We start from the raw sequence: 19427 nt of genomic DNA, 5'->3' as shown, positions 1-19427 counted from the left end.
CCTGGGTTTGGCTTTGGTCATGTAATTCCACACGCAGCTACTTCTTCTCTTTGTCTTTTTATCATTCAGGTACTCGGTCCTCAGGATTCACGCTCCTCCCGACACATGTTGACTTCCACAGGGTTCAGCAGGTGTCCATCCTGCAACGGGCTCTTCCAAACTTCAGACTCCCATGCTCTTTGCCTACGTTGCCTTGGCCCAGACCACGGTTGGCAAGCTTGTACAGCGTGTGGCTCGCTGTCATCGAAATCGCTGAACAACAGACTAGCCAGGTGGAGGGCGCTCTTCCAGAAGTCTCCTCCAGAGGACCTCAAGAACTTTGTGAAACACTGAGCCAGGCCCAAGGTAGGGCCACTATTCTCCATCGCACCCCGCAAAGGAGATTCCATCCCAAGGAGTCTCCCGCGCGGGAGGGGCCGTTCAGGTCCTTGTACCAGCATGTCCATCAAGGCTGCTACAGCTACCGGCCTTGGAGGCGAGGGATCCTTGAATCCTCCCGGTGGCAGTGTTGAGGGACCGGAACGTTCTTATACCGGATTGTCATCTGAGGGGCTCCGCCCTTGTTCCGGCAATATGGCAGAGGGTCTACGCCTTAGTATCGGCAATGCGTCTGTGGAGGTGCCTAAACGCAGCTCTACCGACCCCTGGGTCGAGGGTGTCACACCTACCGGGTCTAGGCCCGAGGAGCAGGGTAGGCCTCGTGATCCACACTCAAGAGTCTTGGAGGAGGCTGGGCCCAGCGAGCCGAGTAACACTTCGCAGGCACGTCGCAGGCACGTCACAGGCAGCTCGACAAGATGGCTGCAGTGCCAGACAGAGGCACCCGTCCGACTCCATTCCAGGAGTTCTATGAAGAACGAGTGTCACGGTGGGACTGGCGTCAACTAGGTACGTGGCCTGGCCTACAGCTTATCCTTCTTATGCGCAGGGCAGTTTCCCACTGCGTCCATACGGGCAGGGTATGCAGCGGCCCCAGCAGCTCCCAGCTACCCTGTCAGTACCCCCTACCTCCTCTCTGGCCAGTGAAGAGGGGTTCTTTGAGAGGTTCCTCGGGCTCATGAAGTCACCTCGGATGGGGTTTATCCTCAAGAACGCCATCAGGGAGGTCCTCCCTACGATGCTACTGGCACCACAAGCTCCTCCCCGGCAACCCCGGTCCCGGCGCAGCCTCTGCCTCTGGCTCCCCGCCGATTCCTCAGGCGGTTCCGTACCAGCCTCCGCCGCTTCCTCAGCCTCTGGACACGGTCACTGTATCCCAGCCTCTGGCTCCAGCTACTCCTCCACCTCCACAGGATCCTCCTGATCCACAGGATACGGATGCGGAGGAGGATCCGGACACACTATCCTCAGCCAGGGCCTTCCACGAACGTCTTGCAGGGCTAGCAGAGTACCTGAGCCTACCCCAGCCCGAGACTGAACAGCCGGCAGAGGGGGTTCTGGCTGAAGTCCTCACACGACGCCCCTCTGCCAAAGCGGGGATTCCACTGCAAACCGATGTAGTCTCCCTGGCCAAGAAGGTTGGCTCAAGACCCACTTGGTCCAGCCGGTCAATCGACGCCTGTGCACCAAGTACAGGCAGATGGAGGGGGATACACTCTTGCTATCTGCCCATCCACAGCCACGCTCCTCGGTGATCTCTGCGGCATCACTATACTCCAAGCCCCAGACGTCATCAACCTCCACAGCAGCGACGCTACTGGGCAAGGAGGAGAAGATGTTGAAGGCGTACAGGAAGAAGCTTTATTCCAACTCATCCTTGCATCTTTGTCAGGCCAACGCTGATGCCATGCTGGCCGCCGCTAACCAAAGGTAATGGCGAGAAATTGCTGACCTCCTCCCGAAACTCCCTACGCAGAGGCAATCACGTTTTAAGGCAGGACTGGCTCAGGCCAAGCTGGTGGCGCCGGACCTCATGGAATCCACCGTGGCCCATATTGACACGTCTGGCCGTGCCATCTGTATCGCCATGGACATGAGAAGGACAGCCTGGCTCCGGGCAACGAAATTCAACCCGGACGTCCAGGAATGCATATTAGATCTACCGTTCGAGGTGGGGGGACCTCGTCCACGCCACCACAGACAAAGAGCTGGACAAAAAGAAAAATGGCTCCCAAACGGCAAAGTCTTTATCCATCGTGACAAAGACCATGCCCAAGTCGTACTCCCAGTCACAGCAGTGCTCCAACAGGGGGCATACTTATGGAGGCTTCCGCGGCTTCTAGGAACGAGAACCAGGCAGCCGCATCGTTCGCCGTCTCAGAACCAGCGCAAGCAACAAAAAGGGGGTGGTGGGGAGTAAGGGCTTTTTCCAGTGCCCCTCCTCTGCAAGATCCTCAGAGGGAAAGAAGGCATGACACGCCCCTTCGGGTCCACGTGTCTCCAGTGGGGGGCAGGCTTGCTCTCCATGCACATTTCTGGTGCCAGAATTTCAGGGCCCCCTGGATCCCTCTCCATAGTATCCACGGGGGACCGCCTACCCATCCCAGCCTCTCCTCCCTCCTCCCCTCCACTCCCTTAAATTGGGACAGCAACTCTTCTGGCGGAGATCTGTTCACTCGTAGAAAGCCAGGCAGTGGAGGAAGTCCCAGCCTCCTAGCGAGGCTTAGGCTTTTACTCCAGGATTGTCTCCATTCAGAAGAAGAACCAGGCGGGCCTGAGAGTTGTGCTGGACCTATCCACCCTCAACCTCTCCTTAGCGCTACAAACATTCAAGATGGTTACACCAGCATTTATAGCGGAGACATTGTGCAAGGGAGACCGGATGTGCTCCCTGGATCTGAAGGATGCGTACCTACACATCCCGATTTGGTAGCCCCATCGTTCTTTCCTATGGTTCAAGATCATGGGCTACCATTTCCAATACAAGGTCCTCGCTTTTGGCCTCAATTCGGCCCCCAGGGTCTTTACCAGGCTCATGAATACAGTGGCTGCCCTCCTCAGAGTGCAGGGCCTCCACATCTACTCATACCTCGACGACTAGCTCATCAGGGCTACATCTCCGGAAGCGGTTTGCCACTCTTCCCATGCCCTTATGAACACACTGCATGATCTGGGCTTCTCGCTCAATCTCAAGAAGTCGCAGCTGCAGCCCACGCAGACTCCAACATTCTTGGGCCTCATCTGGGACACGTGCTCCGAGAAGGTGTTCCCGTCGGAGGACAAGATCTCGGCCACCACCCATTTCCTCAGCAGAGAGGTGACCTCGGCGTGGTGGTACCAGAATCTCCTGCGTCTCTTGGCGGTGGTCCTATTAGCCATCCCACACACGAGATTGAGGATGAGGGACTCCAACCCACGGATGGGCAAGTTGTTTCGGCCGCCCACCCCGAAGCCCACCATCAACACAGACTCCTCGCTCAAGGGCTGGGGAGCCACACTGGACAATCTCTCGGCCCACGGCACCTGGACTCGACAGGAGCAGGAATACCACATCAATTGCTTAGAGCTGAACGTCCATCTGGTGAGCGCTCAGAGCATTCCTACCACTTCTCAGGGGCATGATTGTCCTCATCCTGACAGACAACTCAACCAGCATGTACTACGTCAACAAGCAGGGAGGCACCAGATCCCCTCCTCTGTGCAGGCAAGCAATCAGCATGTGGCAGTGCGAAATGGAAAACGGCAGTCCACCTCCCGGGGGAATGCAACCTGGAGGCGGGCCGGCTCAGCAGGTTGGGAGCAGACAATTACGAGTGGCAGCTAAACAACCTTGTTATTCAGGAGATCTTCAACAGGTGGGGTCATACCCAGGTGAGTCTCTTTGCCACCTGGCACAAGAAGGGCCCTCAGATCGCCTCTTGGCAGGGACAGTTTCCTGGCTTTCTGAAATGCGAAGCATTTCTGCTTCAGTGAAACGGCATAACGGCCACGCCTTCCCCCCACTCTGCTGATTCCGAGTGATTTGCAAGATCAAGAAGTCTCGACAGCTCAACATCATTCTAATAGCTCCATGGTGGCCAGCCTGGTCATGGTTTTCAGCGCTGCTCATCCTCTCAGAGAGGCCTCCGATTCACCTCCCGACAGGCCCAGCACATCTTCTGGTGCAGCAGGGGGGTAGGGTCATCCACCCCACGCCTCAGAAACTAGCCCTCACAGCGTGGTGACTGAGCAGGTAACGCTGCAGCACCTCAGCCTCTCCCAGGCTAATCTGGAAATCATTCAGGGCGCAAGGAGCAAGGCTACCAGGGCCCAGTATAAAAGTAAATGGACCAGGTTCTGCCACTGGGCAGACTCCAAGGAAATCGACCCGCTGGCATGTACTTTGGATGACATGCTCTCCTTCTCAGCACACCTCACCCACTCTAGTGTTCAGGTGGACACCCGCCGTACATACCTCGCAGCCATCAGGGCTTACAGGAACTCAGAGGAGAGGATCTTCTTCTCCTCCTCCAATCCTATTGTCAAGAAACATTTGACGGAGCTCGCAAGGCTCTATACGCCCATGAAGAGGCTGCACCATGTGTGGGACCTTAACATAGTCTTGGGTGCCCTTGTGCACAAACCGTTTGAGCCAATGGTGTCCGCGGACATCAGGCTGGTCACCATCAAGACAGCCTTACTTGTAGGCCTCACATCGGCTCATAGAGTCAGCGAAATCCAGGCGCTGGTTGCCTCGGAACCATATACTACCTTTCACAGGGACAAAGTAGTCCTGCAGACACACTCAGCATTTCTGCCCAAAGTGCTGTCTGCTTTCCACTTGAACGAGGAAATAGTCCTTCCTACCTTCTTTGCCGATCCTAAGGACGAAGCACAAAGAGTGCTGCACTGCCTGGATGTCAGGCGTGCCCTAAAATTAGACAGGACCAAGGGCTTCTGCAGATCGGACACCCTGTTTGTCACTTTTGGAGGCTCAAGGCTAGGCTATCAGGCCTCCAAAGCTTCCATATCCCGATAGATGGTCTCGGCCATCAAAGAAGCGTAACAGGGCCAGTACAAGCCGCTTCCGGCCAACATGCACACCCACGCAGTCAGGGCCAAGGCAACGGCCATCTCATTCCAGTGCCATGTCGCTTGGCAAGTCATAAGCAGTGCGGCCACTTGGGGCCACTCCCTCGGCTTTCTGCAAGCATTACTGTTTGGATGCCAGCTCTAGATCTGATGCGGCATTCGGACAGGCGGTTCTCAGGTACCTATTTGCCTAAGGAGGGTCTCCTCCCCACCCTGGGGCTACATTCAGTTGTAATCACCCATGCAGTATGGAGGAAAGGGGACGGGACGTAATAGTAATTGTAAGTTACTCACCGTAGTGACTAACGTACTCTTAGTCCTCTTTCATCCATACGTCCCACCATTCTCCCCCCCTAATAATACTGGTGTCATTAGGCAATGTTAAATCTATTTTCAACACGTCAATGGGGACTGTGGTGTGGCGCCGGAGGGCGGAGTCAAGTCAGTGCATGCTCCCAGGGCCACACACCCGCACGCCTCTAAATTTAAAGGGGAAGAAGGTTTTTTATGGTGAAAAAGGTTCTGTCTCCCGTCCCTTGGAAGGGACTCCCATGCAGTATGGAGGAAAGGGGACTAAGGACTAAGAGTACATTAGTCACTACAGTGAGGAACTTATAATTCTTCCATCGTCAACGGTGGTGTCGTCTGCTCCATCCACGATTGTGTCTGACAGTGGTCCGCTGTTGTTGTCGACGCAGATGGAATCAGAAGGTTTGTCGACAGGTGGGCCGTGGCAGTCGGGTGGCTTTGAACCCTTGCTTCCGGCGGACATTATGCAGCAGGATCCGACAGCGTATTCTGTTTCCTCAGGGATGGAGGAGGAACATGAGCTGTTTTTTGGTCCGTCGGCTCTGGGTCTGCAGAGTGCACGGCCATCGACGTCGATTGGGGTAGGGGCTCGGCTGCCCCTTTACCCATTGGTTAATTCTCAATTCCTGCTATACTTGCAGGTGCTCAACACGCTCCAGTCAGTGTTGGGGCAACTGGATGCGAGGCTGCCACTGCCTCCGAGTCCATTGGTTCCGGTGGTGGGAAGTATGCCTGGTGAGGCCCCTAGGAAGTCGCCTCCGGCACGGTTGCCATTGCTGTTGCCTGTGGGTTTGGACCATCCACGGAGTCATCCTGAAGAGGGGCAATTGCCTCATTTAGATCCGGAGAGTGCTCTGCATGATACCCTGTCAACGGTGTCTTTGTCGCCGACGAGGGATGATGCTTGGGACACGGATCCTGAGGTGGAACCGCCCAGTAGCCCGGCACAACCATCTCCGGCCAATGATATTGGGGCATTCCACTCCATGATGGCGAAGGCGTGTCAGGTGTTTGATCTGGTCCCCAAGGAAGAGCGTAAGGACTGCTTTCTCTTCGACCATATGGGAAAGTGTCGGAAGGCAGTCTTCTCGGTTCAGATTCTCGACCACGTGTGGCAGGGGGGCTTGCACATGATGCGCCACCTGTTTTCGGAGATTGCGGTAAAGGGTGGTCTAGAAAAGAAATTCAAGGCTCCTGAGTCCACCCCTAGATGTCTTGTGTCGCAGCCCACGCCCGATTCAGTGGTGGTGTCGGCGGCGGCGAGCCGCAAGGCCAGAAGCCAAAACAAATGTGTCACGCCCCCGGACAGCGAAGCCAGGAAACGAGACGCGTTTGGGAAGAAGGTCCTGATGGTAGGGGCTGCTACAGTAAAAGCTGCAAACTCCTTGGCCATTATGGCCAGATATGACCGGGAGATGTGGCACAGGCTGACCCCGATTCTCGATCATCTCACGGGGCAACACCGGAAGGAGGCAATGCTGTTGGTTAGAGAAGGGGAGGAGGCCTCCAACCACAACATCAATATTGCAGTGGAACTGGTGGAGTTAGGGTTTAAGCAGATCAATAATGGTGTGGTGCTCCGACAGCAGGCCTGGCTGAAGTGTACAGATTTTCGCCCAGTACAAGGTCATAGATATGCCCTGTGAGGGTGAACACCTGTGCGGGGAGAAGATAGATGAGGCCCTGAAGGGGATGAAAGAGGATACTGAGACGGCAAAGTCTTTAGGTTCCTTGCAGAGTGGCCGCCCTTTTCGTTCCTTTCGGGCATTTAGTGGAGCCGCTGGTAATGCCCAGTTTGCTTCCTCCAGAGATCGAAGTTACGGGTGCTCCGGCTACTCATCACAAGGCTGTAGGCGCTCGGGTCAGTCGGCGCAGAAGAGCAGAGACCTTCAAGCTCAATGCAAGAAACGTTCGCAAGCTTCGGCTGCTACAGGAAGACAGTCAAAGTCTCAACAATGACTGCCATGTGGGCAGTCTGCTGGGGGGCAGGGTGGCGACCCATGTCGACAAGTGGCATCTTATAACATCAGATCGCTGGGTGCTGGACACAGTACGTCTCAGCCACTTGTTGGAGTTTCAGCGTCCTACGGTCCCTATTCCGCCGAGGTATGTGACGCAACCGCATCCTCCAGTCTTGCGGTGGGAGGTGGTACACATGCTAGAAAAAGGAGCGATAGAACCAGTTCCAGTTGCGCAGCATGCCAGGGGGTGTACTCCCGGTATTTCATCGTGAAAAAGCCCAACGGCAAGTGGAGACCTATTCTCGATCTTCGTGCACTCAACATGAATCTGCAGCGCCTGGTGTTGAAGATGCTCACAGGTCAGGATGTAATCCGCTCGGTGCAACCAGGCGAGTTCCTGGCATCGTTGGATCTGCAAGACACCTATTTTCACATCCTGATGAGGCAGAAGCACTGCCAGTTCCTGCATTTTGTGATCAGTGAGGATCATTAACAGTTCAGAGTCCTTCCATTTGGCCTGAAGTCCTCTCCCAGGACGTTTACAAAGTGTCTGGCTCCGGTGGCTGCCTTCCTCCGCAGGGAGGGCCAGAATGTGTACCCCTACCTGGATGACTGGTTGGTAAGGGGTTGGTCGCCAGAGCGGGCAAGTGAGTATCTCATGGCGACTATGGGCCTGTTGCAAAGGCTGGGATTCACTGTCAACTTCGAAAAATCCTGTTTGACGCCATCCAGGGAATTGGTGTTTCTCAGAGCACAGTTTCACACCCAAGACAACCTGGTGAAGCCCTCCGATGAGAGGGTGGTGAAGTTGCGAACCAAAACGGCTGATTCGAGAAGGGGTACGGTGGTCTCAATCCGAAGCAACATGTCACTGTTGGGGGCCATGCCGTTGTGTATCCCGCTCATTCCCAATTGCTGTCTCTTCATGAGACCAGTTCAGGAGTTCCTTGCAGACAGGTGGTCGCAAAGTCGAGGGTTATGGTCAGAAAAGCTGGTGGTTGGTGGAAGCCCTTTGGTGGTGGACTTGCGCGAACAATCTTATATGGGATATGCCCCTGCTGGAACATCAATGTACCCGAATTGAGAGCGGTTCACTGGGCCCTAAAGTAATTTCTCCTGCGCATCCGAGGAGCAGTAGTGAGGGTGTTGATGGACAATACCTCCACAATGTTCTATTTGAGGAAGCAGGGGGGCACGCATTCCTGAGTCCTGTCAAAAGAGGCGCAGGAGGTTTGGCATTGGGCTCTGGCTCAAGGGATCCATATTGTAGCTTTCCATCGGCCAGAGGTTCTGAATGTTCACGCAGACACGCTCAGCAGAGACGCCAGACAGCTGCATGAGTGGCGGTTGAAGACACAGCAGGTGGAAGAAATCTTCCGATGATGGGGGTCTCCACCGATAGACTTGTTTGCTATGATGGAAAACAGTGTCTGAAATTTACCAGCAGAAGGGCTCATCTGGAGACGATGGGGGACACATTCTCGCTCCCGTGGACAGACCTCTTTGCGTATGCGTTCCCCCCTTTCCACTGATTCAGAGGACCATCCAGTGGGTGAGGAAGTATCGATGCAGGGTGATCCTGCTGGCCCCGTTATGGCCCAGGCAGATGTGGTTTTCGGAGCTCCTTCATCTACCGGTGGAAGAGCTGTTTTGTGTCAGTGCAGACCTAGATCTCCTGTCTCAGGACGACGGCAGAGTGTGGCATCACGATCCGGCATCTCTCAGCCTGGCGACGTGGCTCCTGATCACTCAGAGTTCGGTCACCTAGGTATTTCAGGAGAGTGTCGCCGGATCTTGGAAGTGGCAAGAGCCCCTACTACCAATGTATAATATCGTCGGAAATGGGCGGGATTCTGTGCCTGGTGAGGGGACTATTCAGGGGTGCAGCCGTTGGACGTCTCTCCGGCCCAGGTTCTCCCATACCTGTTATATCTTGCGCAAGGGGGCCTGGCGTTCTCATCCATCAAGGTGCGTTTGGCAGTGATTTCTAGGTTCACGAGAAGGCGCCATGCTGCTCCTCTGTTTCGTGATCGTTTGGTTAAACATTTTCTAAAAAGGCAGTTTCGGACATTTCCCCCAGAGAAGCGGTTCTGGTGTGGAGCCTCAATGTGGTTCTGTCTGCTCTGATGAGACCTCCGTTTGAACCCATGTCGACGTCTTCTTTGAAGTTCCTATAGAGGAAGGTGGCATTTCTAGTGGTGATTAACTCGGCCAGACGGGTGTCGGAATTGCAAGTACTGGTCATTCATCGCCTTATCTGAGATTTCTGAAGGACAAGGTTATCCTGGCTACTAACCCGCACTTTATCCCAAAAGTGCCATCAGCGTTTCCCAAACTTGCTTCTATTGCCTTGCCCACATTCTTTGCTAATGCGTCCACGCTGGCAGAAAAGGCCCTTCATTCTCTGGATGTTAAGAGGGTGCTGACATTTTATCTGAACCATACCCAAGACTTCCGGAAGTCGAAGTAGCTGTTTGTGGCATTTGGTCCCTCCAGTAAGGGGCACTCTTTCTGAGCAAGGGCTTTACCGATGGGTCTCGTCTACAATTTCCTTTTGTCACACAAAAGCTGTCAAGCCTATGAGGGGCACTCCGAAGGCTCATTCTACACAGTCCATGGCGTCATCCATGGTGCTATGGTCTGGTGTACCGCTTGTGAACATTTGCCAGGCGGCTTCCTGGGCGGTGCAGCATACCTTCACCTGGCACAACTACCCAGGACAGCAACATGTGGAAGATGTGCAGGTGGGACGGGCAGTCCTCCGCCTCTTTCAGTAAGGTAGGCCCTGCAGCTTTGGTTTTTTTTTTATGTTACTCTATTACTTGCTGGTTTCACTCTCATGCATGTCATAGAGTGTTATTGGTTGGTTTGCCTGTGATACACCGCCACACATTGGTCATACTGCTATGGAATCTATTCACAGCATGTGAATCCATGAAAGATCCAATGCTGAAGAAGGGAGTCGTTTCTTACCTGTAACTCCGTTTCTCCAGCTTTGGTATCTTTCATGGAGTCACATGCGCCCGCCGGCCGCCCCTGCAGGCAAACTTTGCTTCCGGTTCCCTCTACTTTGGAGGCTAAAATCTGAAGGGAAGCCGCAGAGGCGGGGCTATTTATATCAGACGTCCTATTGGTGTAGCCTAAAGCACCCAAAAAGAACGTCGATAGGACACTGAAGTGTCGAAGATTTCCATAGGAAAACGCTAAATTAAAGTTACTGAGGTTTCCCAGCCTGACAGGGAATATTCACAGCATGTGAATCCATGAAAGATACCAACGGTGGAGAAATGGAGTTACAGGTAAGAAACTACTCCCTTCTCCTGAATAGATGGTAAGAGGGTTCTGGTCTCAAAGCTATAGGTAGGGTGTTCCACAATTTAGCTGCCAGGACGGGAAAGCTACTACCTGCTGCCTTCTATAGCTTAAACCTAGGGATTTTGAGGCAATGTGCCTGTGCAGATCTGGTAGGGCCATCTGAGGTATTGCGTGAGAAGTTATTGCCATCTATCTCGGCACTAGATTTGCGAGACATTTGTGCCTAAGTGACAAGGATTTGAATGCAATCCTTTGCTTGACCGATAACCAATTCAGGTTACGTCTAGATTCAGAGATGTGTTGTGATTTGGGAATGTTCAAAGTTGACCTAATGGCATTGTTTTGTAGAACTTGCATCTTATTTAGGTTCTGTTGGTTAGTTCCTAAGTAGAGTGTGTTGCAGTAGTCTACTTTAGACAGTACTAGAGCTCTGGCTATGGAAATGCAGTTGGATGTGGTTAAGAACGGTCTACGGGCCGTAATTAGTTTGCAGGTGTAAGCTGTTGAGGAGGCTGTCGCATTGATTTGTCTTGATAGAGTTGGAGAGGAGTCAGTGTAGATGCCAAGGGTTTTCACATCCTTGGAGACCCTAATGGTGTTACTGTCCATGTTGAAAGAAACTGTTTGGCGAGTCTGTTGAGCCTAGGAGGAATAACTCTGTCTTATCATCATTAAGACAGAGTCCGTGCTTAGCCATCCAAGCCTGCATGATGCTGTAAATGTCATTGAGTGCTTTGGTGTCAGTTTCGTAGTCTCTGGTGATAGGGAGGAGTATCTGGGTGTCATTAGTGGAGGAGACACCCAGACAGTCAAGGTCATCGAACAGAGGCTTTGTGAACACATTATATAAAGTTGGAAGCACGCACAATCCTTGAGGGACTCCCAACGCGACTGTTGCGGGCTCGGCCGAGGCCGACAGTGCAAAGACTCTCATTGATCTGTTATCAAGGAATGACTGGATCCAGGTAGTAGCTTTATCAGAGAAATGTGCTGCTGAGGTTAGATGCTTGCAGAGGACTTTGTGGTCTACTAAGTCGAATGCTGCCAACAGATCTAATAAAAGGAGGAGGGCAAGTTTGCCTTTGTCTTTTAATTCTTCAATTTGTGTTTTAAGGTCGATTAAGGCCGTTTCCGTACTTTGTCCGGGTCTAAAGCCTGTTTGCCTAAAGACAAGGAGATTATTTCTTTCTAGGTGCTCTTGAATCTGCAGGTAGGCTGTTCTATCAATCATTTTCAGTAAAAATGGAACCATAGTGATTGGTCTATAATTGGTGGGGATGTTGGGGTCTACAGTCGGTTTCTTTAAAAGTGGGAGGACCCACACATCTATTAGATTGTTAGGGACTATACTTGATTCAAGTAAGGCGTTGATTAAGGGTGTGATGAAAGGAGACAATTCTTTGGCTGCCTCTTTAATGATGGGAGCCAGGGAGATGTCTCCCTGACATCTAGCTGGTATTAGGTTAGTGATTATGTCCTCTACCTCTTTGGTAGTGAGAGGAGAAAAGTTGAATAAATTGTGAGTTTTTGGAGGAGGGGCTGAAGTAGTGGGTTGGGATGTGACAACAGAGAGATTACTATTTTTTAGCTTCTATTTTGTCTTGTAGCATCTATATTTTGTCCAGTAGTGCTTTCTGAATGTTAGTGCACCAGGTAGTGTCTTTGATGCAGGTGTCCAGTGGGGGTGCCGGGATTCCAACTCTCTAAGTATGTTGAAGAGTTTGTTGGTGCTAGATTTGGCTTGAGTGAAACGGTTGTTGTAGGTTTCTGTTTTAGTGTGAAGATTGCCTCTTTGTAGTTAAGGGAAGCTATTAAAAATGTTTCTTTGTTGGGGGCAATTGGGTGACTCTTCCAGAGTGCTTCTGTTTTTCTTTTGGCTTTGCGCAGTGATCTGAGGTATCGGGTGAACCACAAGTTTAAATGCGTGAGAGGTTTGGCCTTGCGCAATTTTAGAGGTGCAATTGCGTTGATGGCATTGAGAAGGGTATGGTTGAAAAGGTCAGCTAAAACAGTAGGGTCTGAGTGTGTGTGTGTGGTGGTGGTGGTGGTGTTGATGATCGACTGTAGAAAGGGTAGCAACTTCTCCACTGTTATATTGTGATTATTCCTCGTGCGTATGAGGGTTACTCTGGTTGCATTCATTTATCATGAACGAGATAAGGTGATGGTATGACCAAGCACATGGTGTGTTGGAGAGGTTGTTGATGTTGCAGTTAGCCAACCAATCAAGGGTCCTGCCTTTGTTGTGGCTAGGTTCAAAGATATGATGCAGAAAGCCTAATTCTGTGATCGTATTGGCGAGGGCTTTTGCCTTGACATCCTTCGCGTCCTGAAATCCAAGGTTCAAATCACCTAGTAGGATCATTTGTAATCCAGGTTTAGTATTGTTGGTGAGGAGGAGGGTAATTTCTTCTTCAAAGGTAGATACAGGCCCAGGAGGTCTGTAAGCAAGGTGAATGGTAATAGTTCGGGAGGCAGAGATGGTAGTTTGATGGACAGTAGTTCAGCTGATGGGAATTATTGATTAGGTATGTGCCTAAGGCCTAAGGCAGTTTTGGAAATGAGGGCGACACCCCCACCTTCAGCTCGATTGGGATCTCTATCAAGTCGGATGATGGAATACTCATCTGGGATGGGAAGAGCGTGTGTAGGCCCTGCCACAGCATGAAGCCATGTCTCTGTGATTGCTAGAAAGTCAAGGTCCTGTGACGTTATGAATTCAGCAATATCTAAGGCATGGGCTGGCAGTGATCTGGCGATGATCAGTGCGCCCTTGATTGAGGTAGTGGTCTTATTAGGAGTATTTTTTGTGTGGTCGTGTTTTCCCTGGGCAAGGTGGTGTACTTTGCTGTGTTGTTGGTAGTGTCCGCAATCTTTATGCTGGTAGTAGGATCTTTAGTGGTAATGGAAGTTTTATGGTTAGATGAGGAATAAGCTGAATCTAGAGCCTAGTCTTCTCTTTTTTCAGTCAGCAGGGTTAGTTAAGTGCGGGTCTAGTAGTGAATCGTTTGATCCACTGGGCCGGTGTATTGAGGTAGGGATTGCTTAGGAGCGTTTGTGTAATGGGTGTGGGTTTAGTGACTACTTGAAGGCAAGAGAGTAAGAAGGTGGTAGGTGGTATACTGATGAAGGAAGTCTCAAAGGCATAGCTAGTCGAATAGTCTGAGCACTATTCGTAATTCTCAGCTCGATTGTAGGAAGCGGTCATGGTAAGCCGGATCAGGGAACTGAGCATAATAGGAAGTTGTGAGGTGGTAAGGTGGAGCATGAGCATGGCTTGGTGCATGGGATGTTCAGCTAGGGTCTTGAATAGAGATGCCAAATTCACATGCAAGGATTACAGAGTGGCTGCTGCTAGTTAGTTTCTGGTAGAAGGCAGTCTGCCTGAGGCACAGGAGTGACTCTAGTATTTCTACATACGTATATGCAGCATTCAATATTTGGAGTAGCAGGGCATGATACAGCATTCAATATTAGCGACCAGTGGCCAAGATACAGCAATCAATATTAGCAATCAATAGGCAGGATGCAGCAATTAATATTAGCAACCAATGGGCAAGATACAGCTATTAATATTAGCAACCAGTGGGCAAGATGCAGCAATCAATATAAGCAACCAATGGGCAGGATACAGCAATAAATATTAGCAAACAGTGGGCAAAATGCAACATTCAATATTTCAGGTAAGTCGGCAGGGTACGATATCAGTGCGACATTCAGTAACTTCATTCTCAAGGTAGGGACAGCACACAATGAGTTAAGCCGTTGAGCATAGATCAACAGTTCGGGTTCCCAGCAGGAAGGTGCAGACTAGTGGGCGATCATCGTTAGGGCAGGAGCGCATAGACCTGAAGACATTTGCTTGTGGCTGGAGAATAGACAGAATGCGGCAAGCGTTTGTATGGATGAGCTCGCAGTAGTAAGGGCTGAACCCAGAGGTAGGAGGCCGGGCCCAAAATAGTGTTACTTTTTCAGGTTGCGGTGGTCAATGCAGCATGGAGAGGTGGCTGGTGAGCTGATGAAGGGTAAGAATAAGGTGTCAAATCAAATGAGTGAGGAGGAAAAGTGACACTGATCATACAAACGTGCGAGTAGGCGTGAAACTGCTGTTTGTTGAGAGCAATTGGTTGGTCCTGCGAACCGTATGAGATTGGGCAGAGGTTTTTCGACAGGCAGCGCAGCGATCCTAGATATAAGTGTACCTTCCTGGGATGATTGGCGAAGGACGTAGTGCCCGGGCCACGTCCGCCCACGGACAGCCACAAACAGTAGGGGCCTGAGTGAGGGCCTTTGGTGGGAGGCTGGCGTTCGCCTGCCAGTTTCCTATTGGTCAGGTTGCTTGGTTGGTTTGTCAAATCCTTTGATTTCTGGTACAGTGTTTCCTTGCATGACCGATCGCAAGGGCTTGAGAGATGCCAGTAGCTTATATACACAAACTTCTAGCACCAATGGCAGTTTTACTCCATATTACATTCAAAGATACGTATTGCAAGTGTCTGTCAATATAGCAGTGCGATTCAGAATCTGTGCTGCTTCAAGATGTGAAGAAAGCCTAATAAATGTAAGCTAGGAGCCTTCCAAAAGAGCAGTTTACATGTTTAATAATGTCTTTGCACCATGAAGAAAACTGGCAAACTGGAAACACGCGTGATGTATGGGCCGATGTATGGAGTGTGTTCTCCTTTCTTTTTGAGTTAAAAGGGCCTTTTAGTGCAAAGAGCTTGTGCAGACATCCCATTTGCTCTCCCCTGTTGCTGTAGTACTACTGTGGCTAAGCAGATAACCAGGGCTACAGATAAGAGCTGGGGTACTGTATTCCCTATTTTTGGTAGTTGTAAGGAAAATTAATTTTAGGGGGTAAATACGTAATTCCCTCTCCTCAGAGGGGGTATTTTGGGAGCGTAAAATATATTTGATCTCTTGAAATAGATATCCTTTTGTAATCCCTAGTTATTCACGCACTTGAAAAGATAGATTTGCATCTTAATGTTCCTCTTCAGATCAGGCAGAAATAATATTGGAGCTCCTTCCTGTAGCACTGATCTTCTAGTACCACTGCTATGAGTCTATCTTTGGGGCTTTGAGGGTGGAACCTGTGGACATGTTCATATGCGTTTGCTGTTTCCTTTTTTTTTTCTTTTTTTTTTTTAAAGAGTATGGCTGATGCGCCGCTTATCTGTAGAGCTGCAGGCACCGAAGGATCTCCAAATTATGGCACAAATGCTGCCTTCAACAGATGGGGTCCTCGGAAATATGTTTTCATTGAGAATGGGTTCCTCGGTGCTGTTTTCTTCCTACCTTTCTCCCCTGTTCCTTTGTGGAAATGTCTTAACAGTTGGAAATAGATTAAGCATTGAGTGCATACGAGTACAGTTAACCTTTGACATCGATTTCCACCACCCTCCAGCCAACGCCGCTCCACCTGAATATAAATTGGGGATACGTGCTGAGGGTGCGTGCTTTAAGTTTGTCTGGTGCCAGGCATGCTTTAGTTTGATCAGATTTATGAGGCTGTGGCCCTCCATCCGATAGGTAGAAGACCTTCTCAAGAGTTGGGAATACTTTGATTAGGATTAAAATAGCTATCATATTAACATTTGTACATATACTGCACAAACCAAACAAGGTACGAAGGAGTACGATTGTTGACTACAGTTTTCTGTTTTTAGGGATGTGTTCTTTCTGTACTGAAGTCCTCATTTCTTCTTTGTTTTTATTACACAGTAACCTTGTGGCAGCTTATGAAAAAGCAAAGAAGAAGCACCAGAACAAACTGAAGAAACTCGAATCTCAAATGATGGCTATGGTGGAAAGACATGAGACTCAAGTCAGAATGCTTAAGCAAAGGATAGCCTTACTGGAGGAAGAGAACTCCCGGCCTCACACAAACGAAACTTCACTTTAAGATACTGATGAAAAGGCTGGGAAGACTGTTCCATTGACAATTCAGTTATTCTAGGGCAGATTCAGAAAATGGAGGGCCTGAGGGTCTGCACTGCAACTACCTGCGTCATTGGTATTTTAGTTGTATGTAGATTCTATCCTATTGATGACAAATTTATGAAGCATCTTATGAGGAGGACTGCTCCTTGCTTAAGTGAACTGCCCGTGGATGACATTCCTTCATGGACCATTGTTGCCTTCTTACCAACTCAAGATATGAGAACTAAATGGCAAGCTGAAAGCATGTATCGCAATGCACATACATGCAACATACGCAAAGCCACGTTACACATCGACACGTTCATGCCGATGTAGGCTAGCTCCAGCATTCTAAAGCAATGTACTCCCTTAACTTCTCCGACCACATATGGTAGCAACTTTTGACTGCAAAGCTGTGATAATGTATTTTCTCTGCACTTAGAACTCTGGGTTTACAAGAGTATCTGCGATCGAATGCTTTTACAGCAAGGGATCCGATTCTGTGCCAAGATGCGGTGGAAGGTTGCCCCCAGAGCTTTCTCTTAATCGATGCACCTTGAGTTGATTTTCCTCAAAACACAAAGATTTTTTTATACGTTGGTTGCTCACGGGCCACGTGACATACAACTCCTTTTTCTACTTCACGGTCCAGGCTGCTCGTAGAAGTGTTGCTATAGCAGAGTAAGGCTACTTTGCAAGTGGGACGCAGGATCCACGAGATGTGCAGAAACATCTCAATTCCTGTTTTATTTTTGCCCAAAGGAGAACTATTTATAGAAAATGTACCTTTTCTGTAAAAAAATAAAAATAAACCAAAAATAAACTATTATGGAAGACCAAGTGGTCCTATGTCATAATTCAGTACACCGTGAATATAAACATATTTGAATAAATTTTTTAATAAGTATATGCATAGCCTATTTTTAAATTTGACACTTTTTTAATGTCTAGAAATTCAGTCTGCTTTGTCGCAATAGCCTTTACAAAATATGTATTCTAGAGGAAAGAAAGGACCATGGTTTTGTAGAGAGAATTGGCACACTTAGTGCACCCCATATGTGCAATGTATGGTCCACATTGGCCTTAGTTTGCTTCCTTTTGCTGCCAGTTTGAGATGTGCTCCCTCCAACTGTGAGTGTCCACAGAAATTAATTGCTGGTGTTACTGGTACCCACTACTTAAGCATGCATCACTCTTCTGCAGACAAAGATAATATTATGTGTCCCTTCCAGAGCAGACACCCTTTTGGTGGCTGGTTTTTGTTTTTTTTAAAGTCAACAGTGCAAAATCCTCTCTGGGGGAAAATTTGCATTAAGTGGGTATCGATTACACTTCAGATTAGGAAATCGCTCTAATTTCATCTTTTCTGCTTTTATTTCTTTCCTGCACCCTCATTATCTGTGAATGAGGTGAAGTGGGATGGCCCTGCCAAGGCTATACAAATGCACTATTTGGACCAGGCTCAATTTACGGTCAGGTGACTGAGGCTTGGGGATATAGTGCACCGCACGCAATATGATGCATCACATACCATAGTTCATCAAGTGGATGAGGCAGCATTAGAACCTCTGACATGAATGAAACCCCACTACTTTTGACATAAGAGCCCTAACCCAGCTCCTGGTGTACCATGCATTTGTTCTATGAATGTACATTGGTGCAATGGCCATTTGTCATCTCGGTGTTGCATATTACTTTGGGCTTGGTTATCTTGGTTGAAAAATGTCTCAACTAATTTTACATGTCATCAATTCAGAAATCGCACTGGCTTTTTGACAATTGGCAATTTTTTAATTTACACACTCCTTAAGTGATCTTGTTTTCTGTTAAAGAATCAAGGATGGACTTCAACGTGCATGACATTATTCATTATGTGACCTTCCTTTTTAAAATAACATTTTTGTTATTTAGATGGTTGGTTTATTTCAAACCTTTCATAAAAACAGTCTCATACATTCCATTTCATTGAACATTATTTAACAAAAATATTCACATTACCCCTCACTGTCCCAGTCCAATGGATGCATTCACTTCACGGCAAATAAGTTTACATTTGCCAGTTCCAACATATCCTACTTAATTGCTGCTAGTGTCATCAAATTATTTTCCCTACTATAAACATTTCCCACCATTCTTGACACAATAGGGTTTTATAGCATTTTGCTATTGCACACATGTATTTCCTTCTCAGTGGATCCAAAGCATGGCATTCAGTCAACAGATGTTGGGAGGTTTCGATCTTTTCTTTGTTCCTGCAGAATCTACAAAAAGAGTCACTGCTAGGAATCTGCCTCCTCCTACCTTGAACTTCCCTAGTTAGAAGGATGTTAAGTCTAAGTCTCATGAATAGATTCCTATATCAATAACTCAGAACTTTTTGTAAATACTTAGAGTTGATTTAATGATCTCCTCTCATGCTCCAAGTTCAACGGTAACCTATAAGAGTTTCTTTGCGATAGAATTGTGATCCAATCCATTTGCTTTTATCTGGGTTCGTTTTAAGGACATCCTCCGTTGGATCCAGCTACCCAAGCCAGTTTCTACATGAGGATTTCCAGGTGTCCAAAATCTGATCGCACCCCTTTGCTTCTGCACTTCCAATAATTTTGAAAGGGGGGGACTCTTATCAACCATACATTTTAGAAACAGACTCCAGGACCACCATCTGATCGTGAAACGTAGAGATTGGAGACCTAATTCAAATCGAATCAGGGAAATGGGACGAGATTTAGGCAAGCCCAAGACCTTCCGCTAAAAAAAACGCTCCAGTTTGTCCAAAACATCCACAGGCAGGTTAGGGGACAAATTCTGCTCCGTATATCGATATAGGAGCTACTTTGAGTCTGTAAAGAGATTATCAGATCAATGGTGAATTTGCCAAATTTCCTATGTTTATTTCTTGTCTGGGTAGCCATTATAAAACATTTCTTCAGTCTGAGTCCATCCACCCAGGGCTTTTCAATTACGCTA

The 19427-nt window shown here is 49.1% G+C and overlaps 1 protein-coding gene across 5 annotated transcripts in view; it reads left to right on the top strand.

Moving 5' to 3' along the window:
- MCC (MCC regulator of WNT signaling pathway) overlaps window positions 1-17297 on the top strand; it is a 2118336-nt gene extending 2101039 nt beyond the window's left edge. For all 5 annotated transcript variants that reach the window (XM_069625509.1, XM_069625508.1, XM_069625511.1 and 2 more), the window contains one exon: window positions 16260-17297. In XM_069625509.1, coding sequence (XP_069481610.1) covers window positions 16260-16440 — 181 coding nt within the window. In that variant the 3' untranslated portion in view covers window positions 16441-17297. The remainder of the gene's footprint in view (window positions 1-16259) is intronic.
- Window positions 17298-19427: the final 2130 nt, after the last annotated feature.

The sequence above is a fragment of the Ambystoma mexicanum genome, chromosome 6p, assembly GCF_040938575.1.
Source record: "Ambystoma mexicanum isolate Mex_15411 chromosome 6p, UKY_AmexF1_1, whole genome shotgun sequence".
Classification (NCBI taxonomy): domain Eukaryota; kingdom Metazoa; phylum Chordata; class Amphibia; order Caudata; family Ambystomatidae; genus Ambystoma; species Ambystoma mexicanum.
The sequence above is the reverse complement of the archived record's forward strand: the minus strand, read 5'-3'. Positions and strand labels throughout refer to the sequence as shown.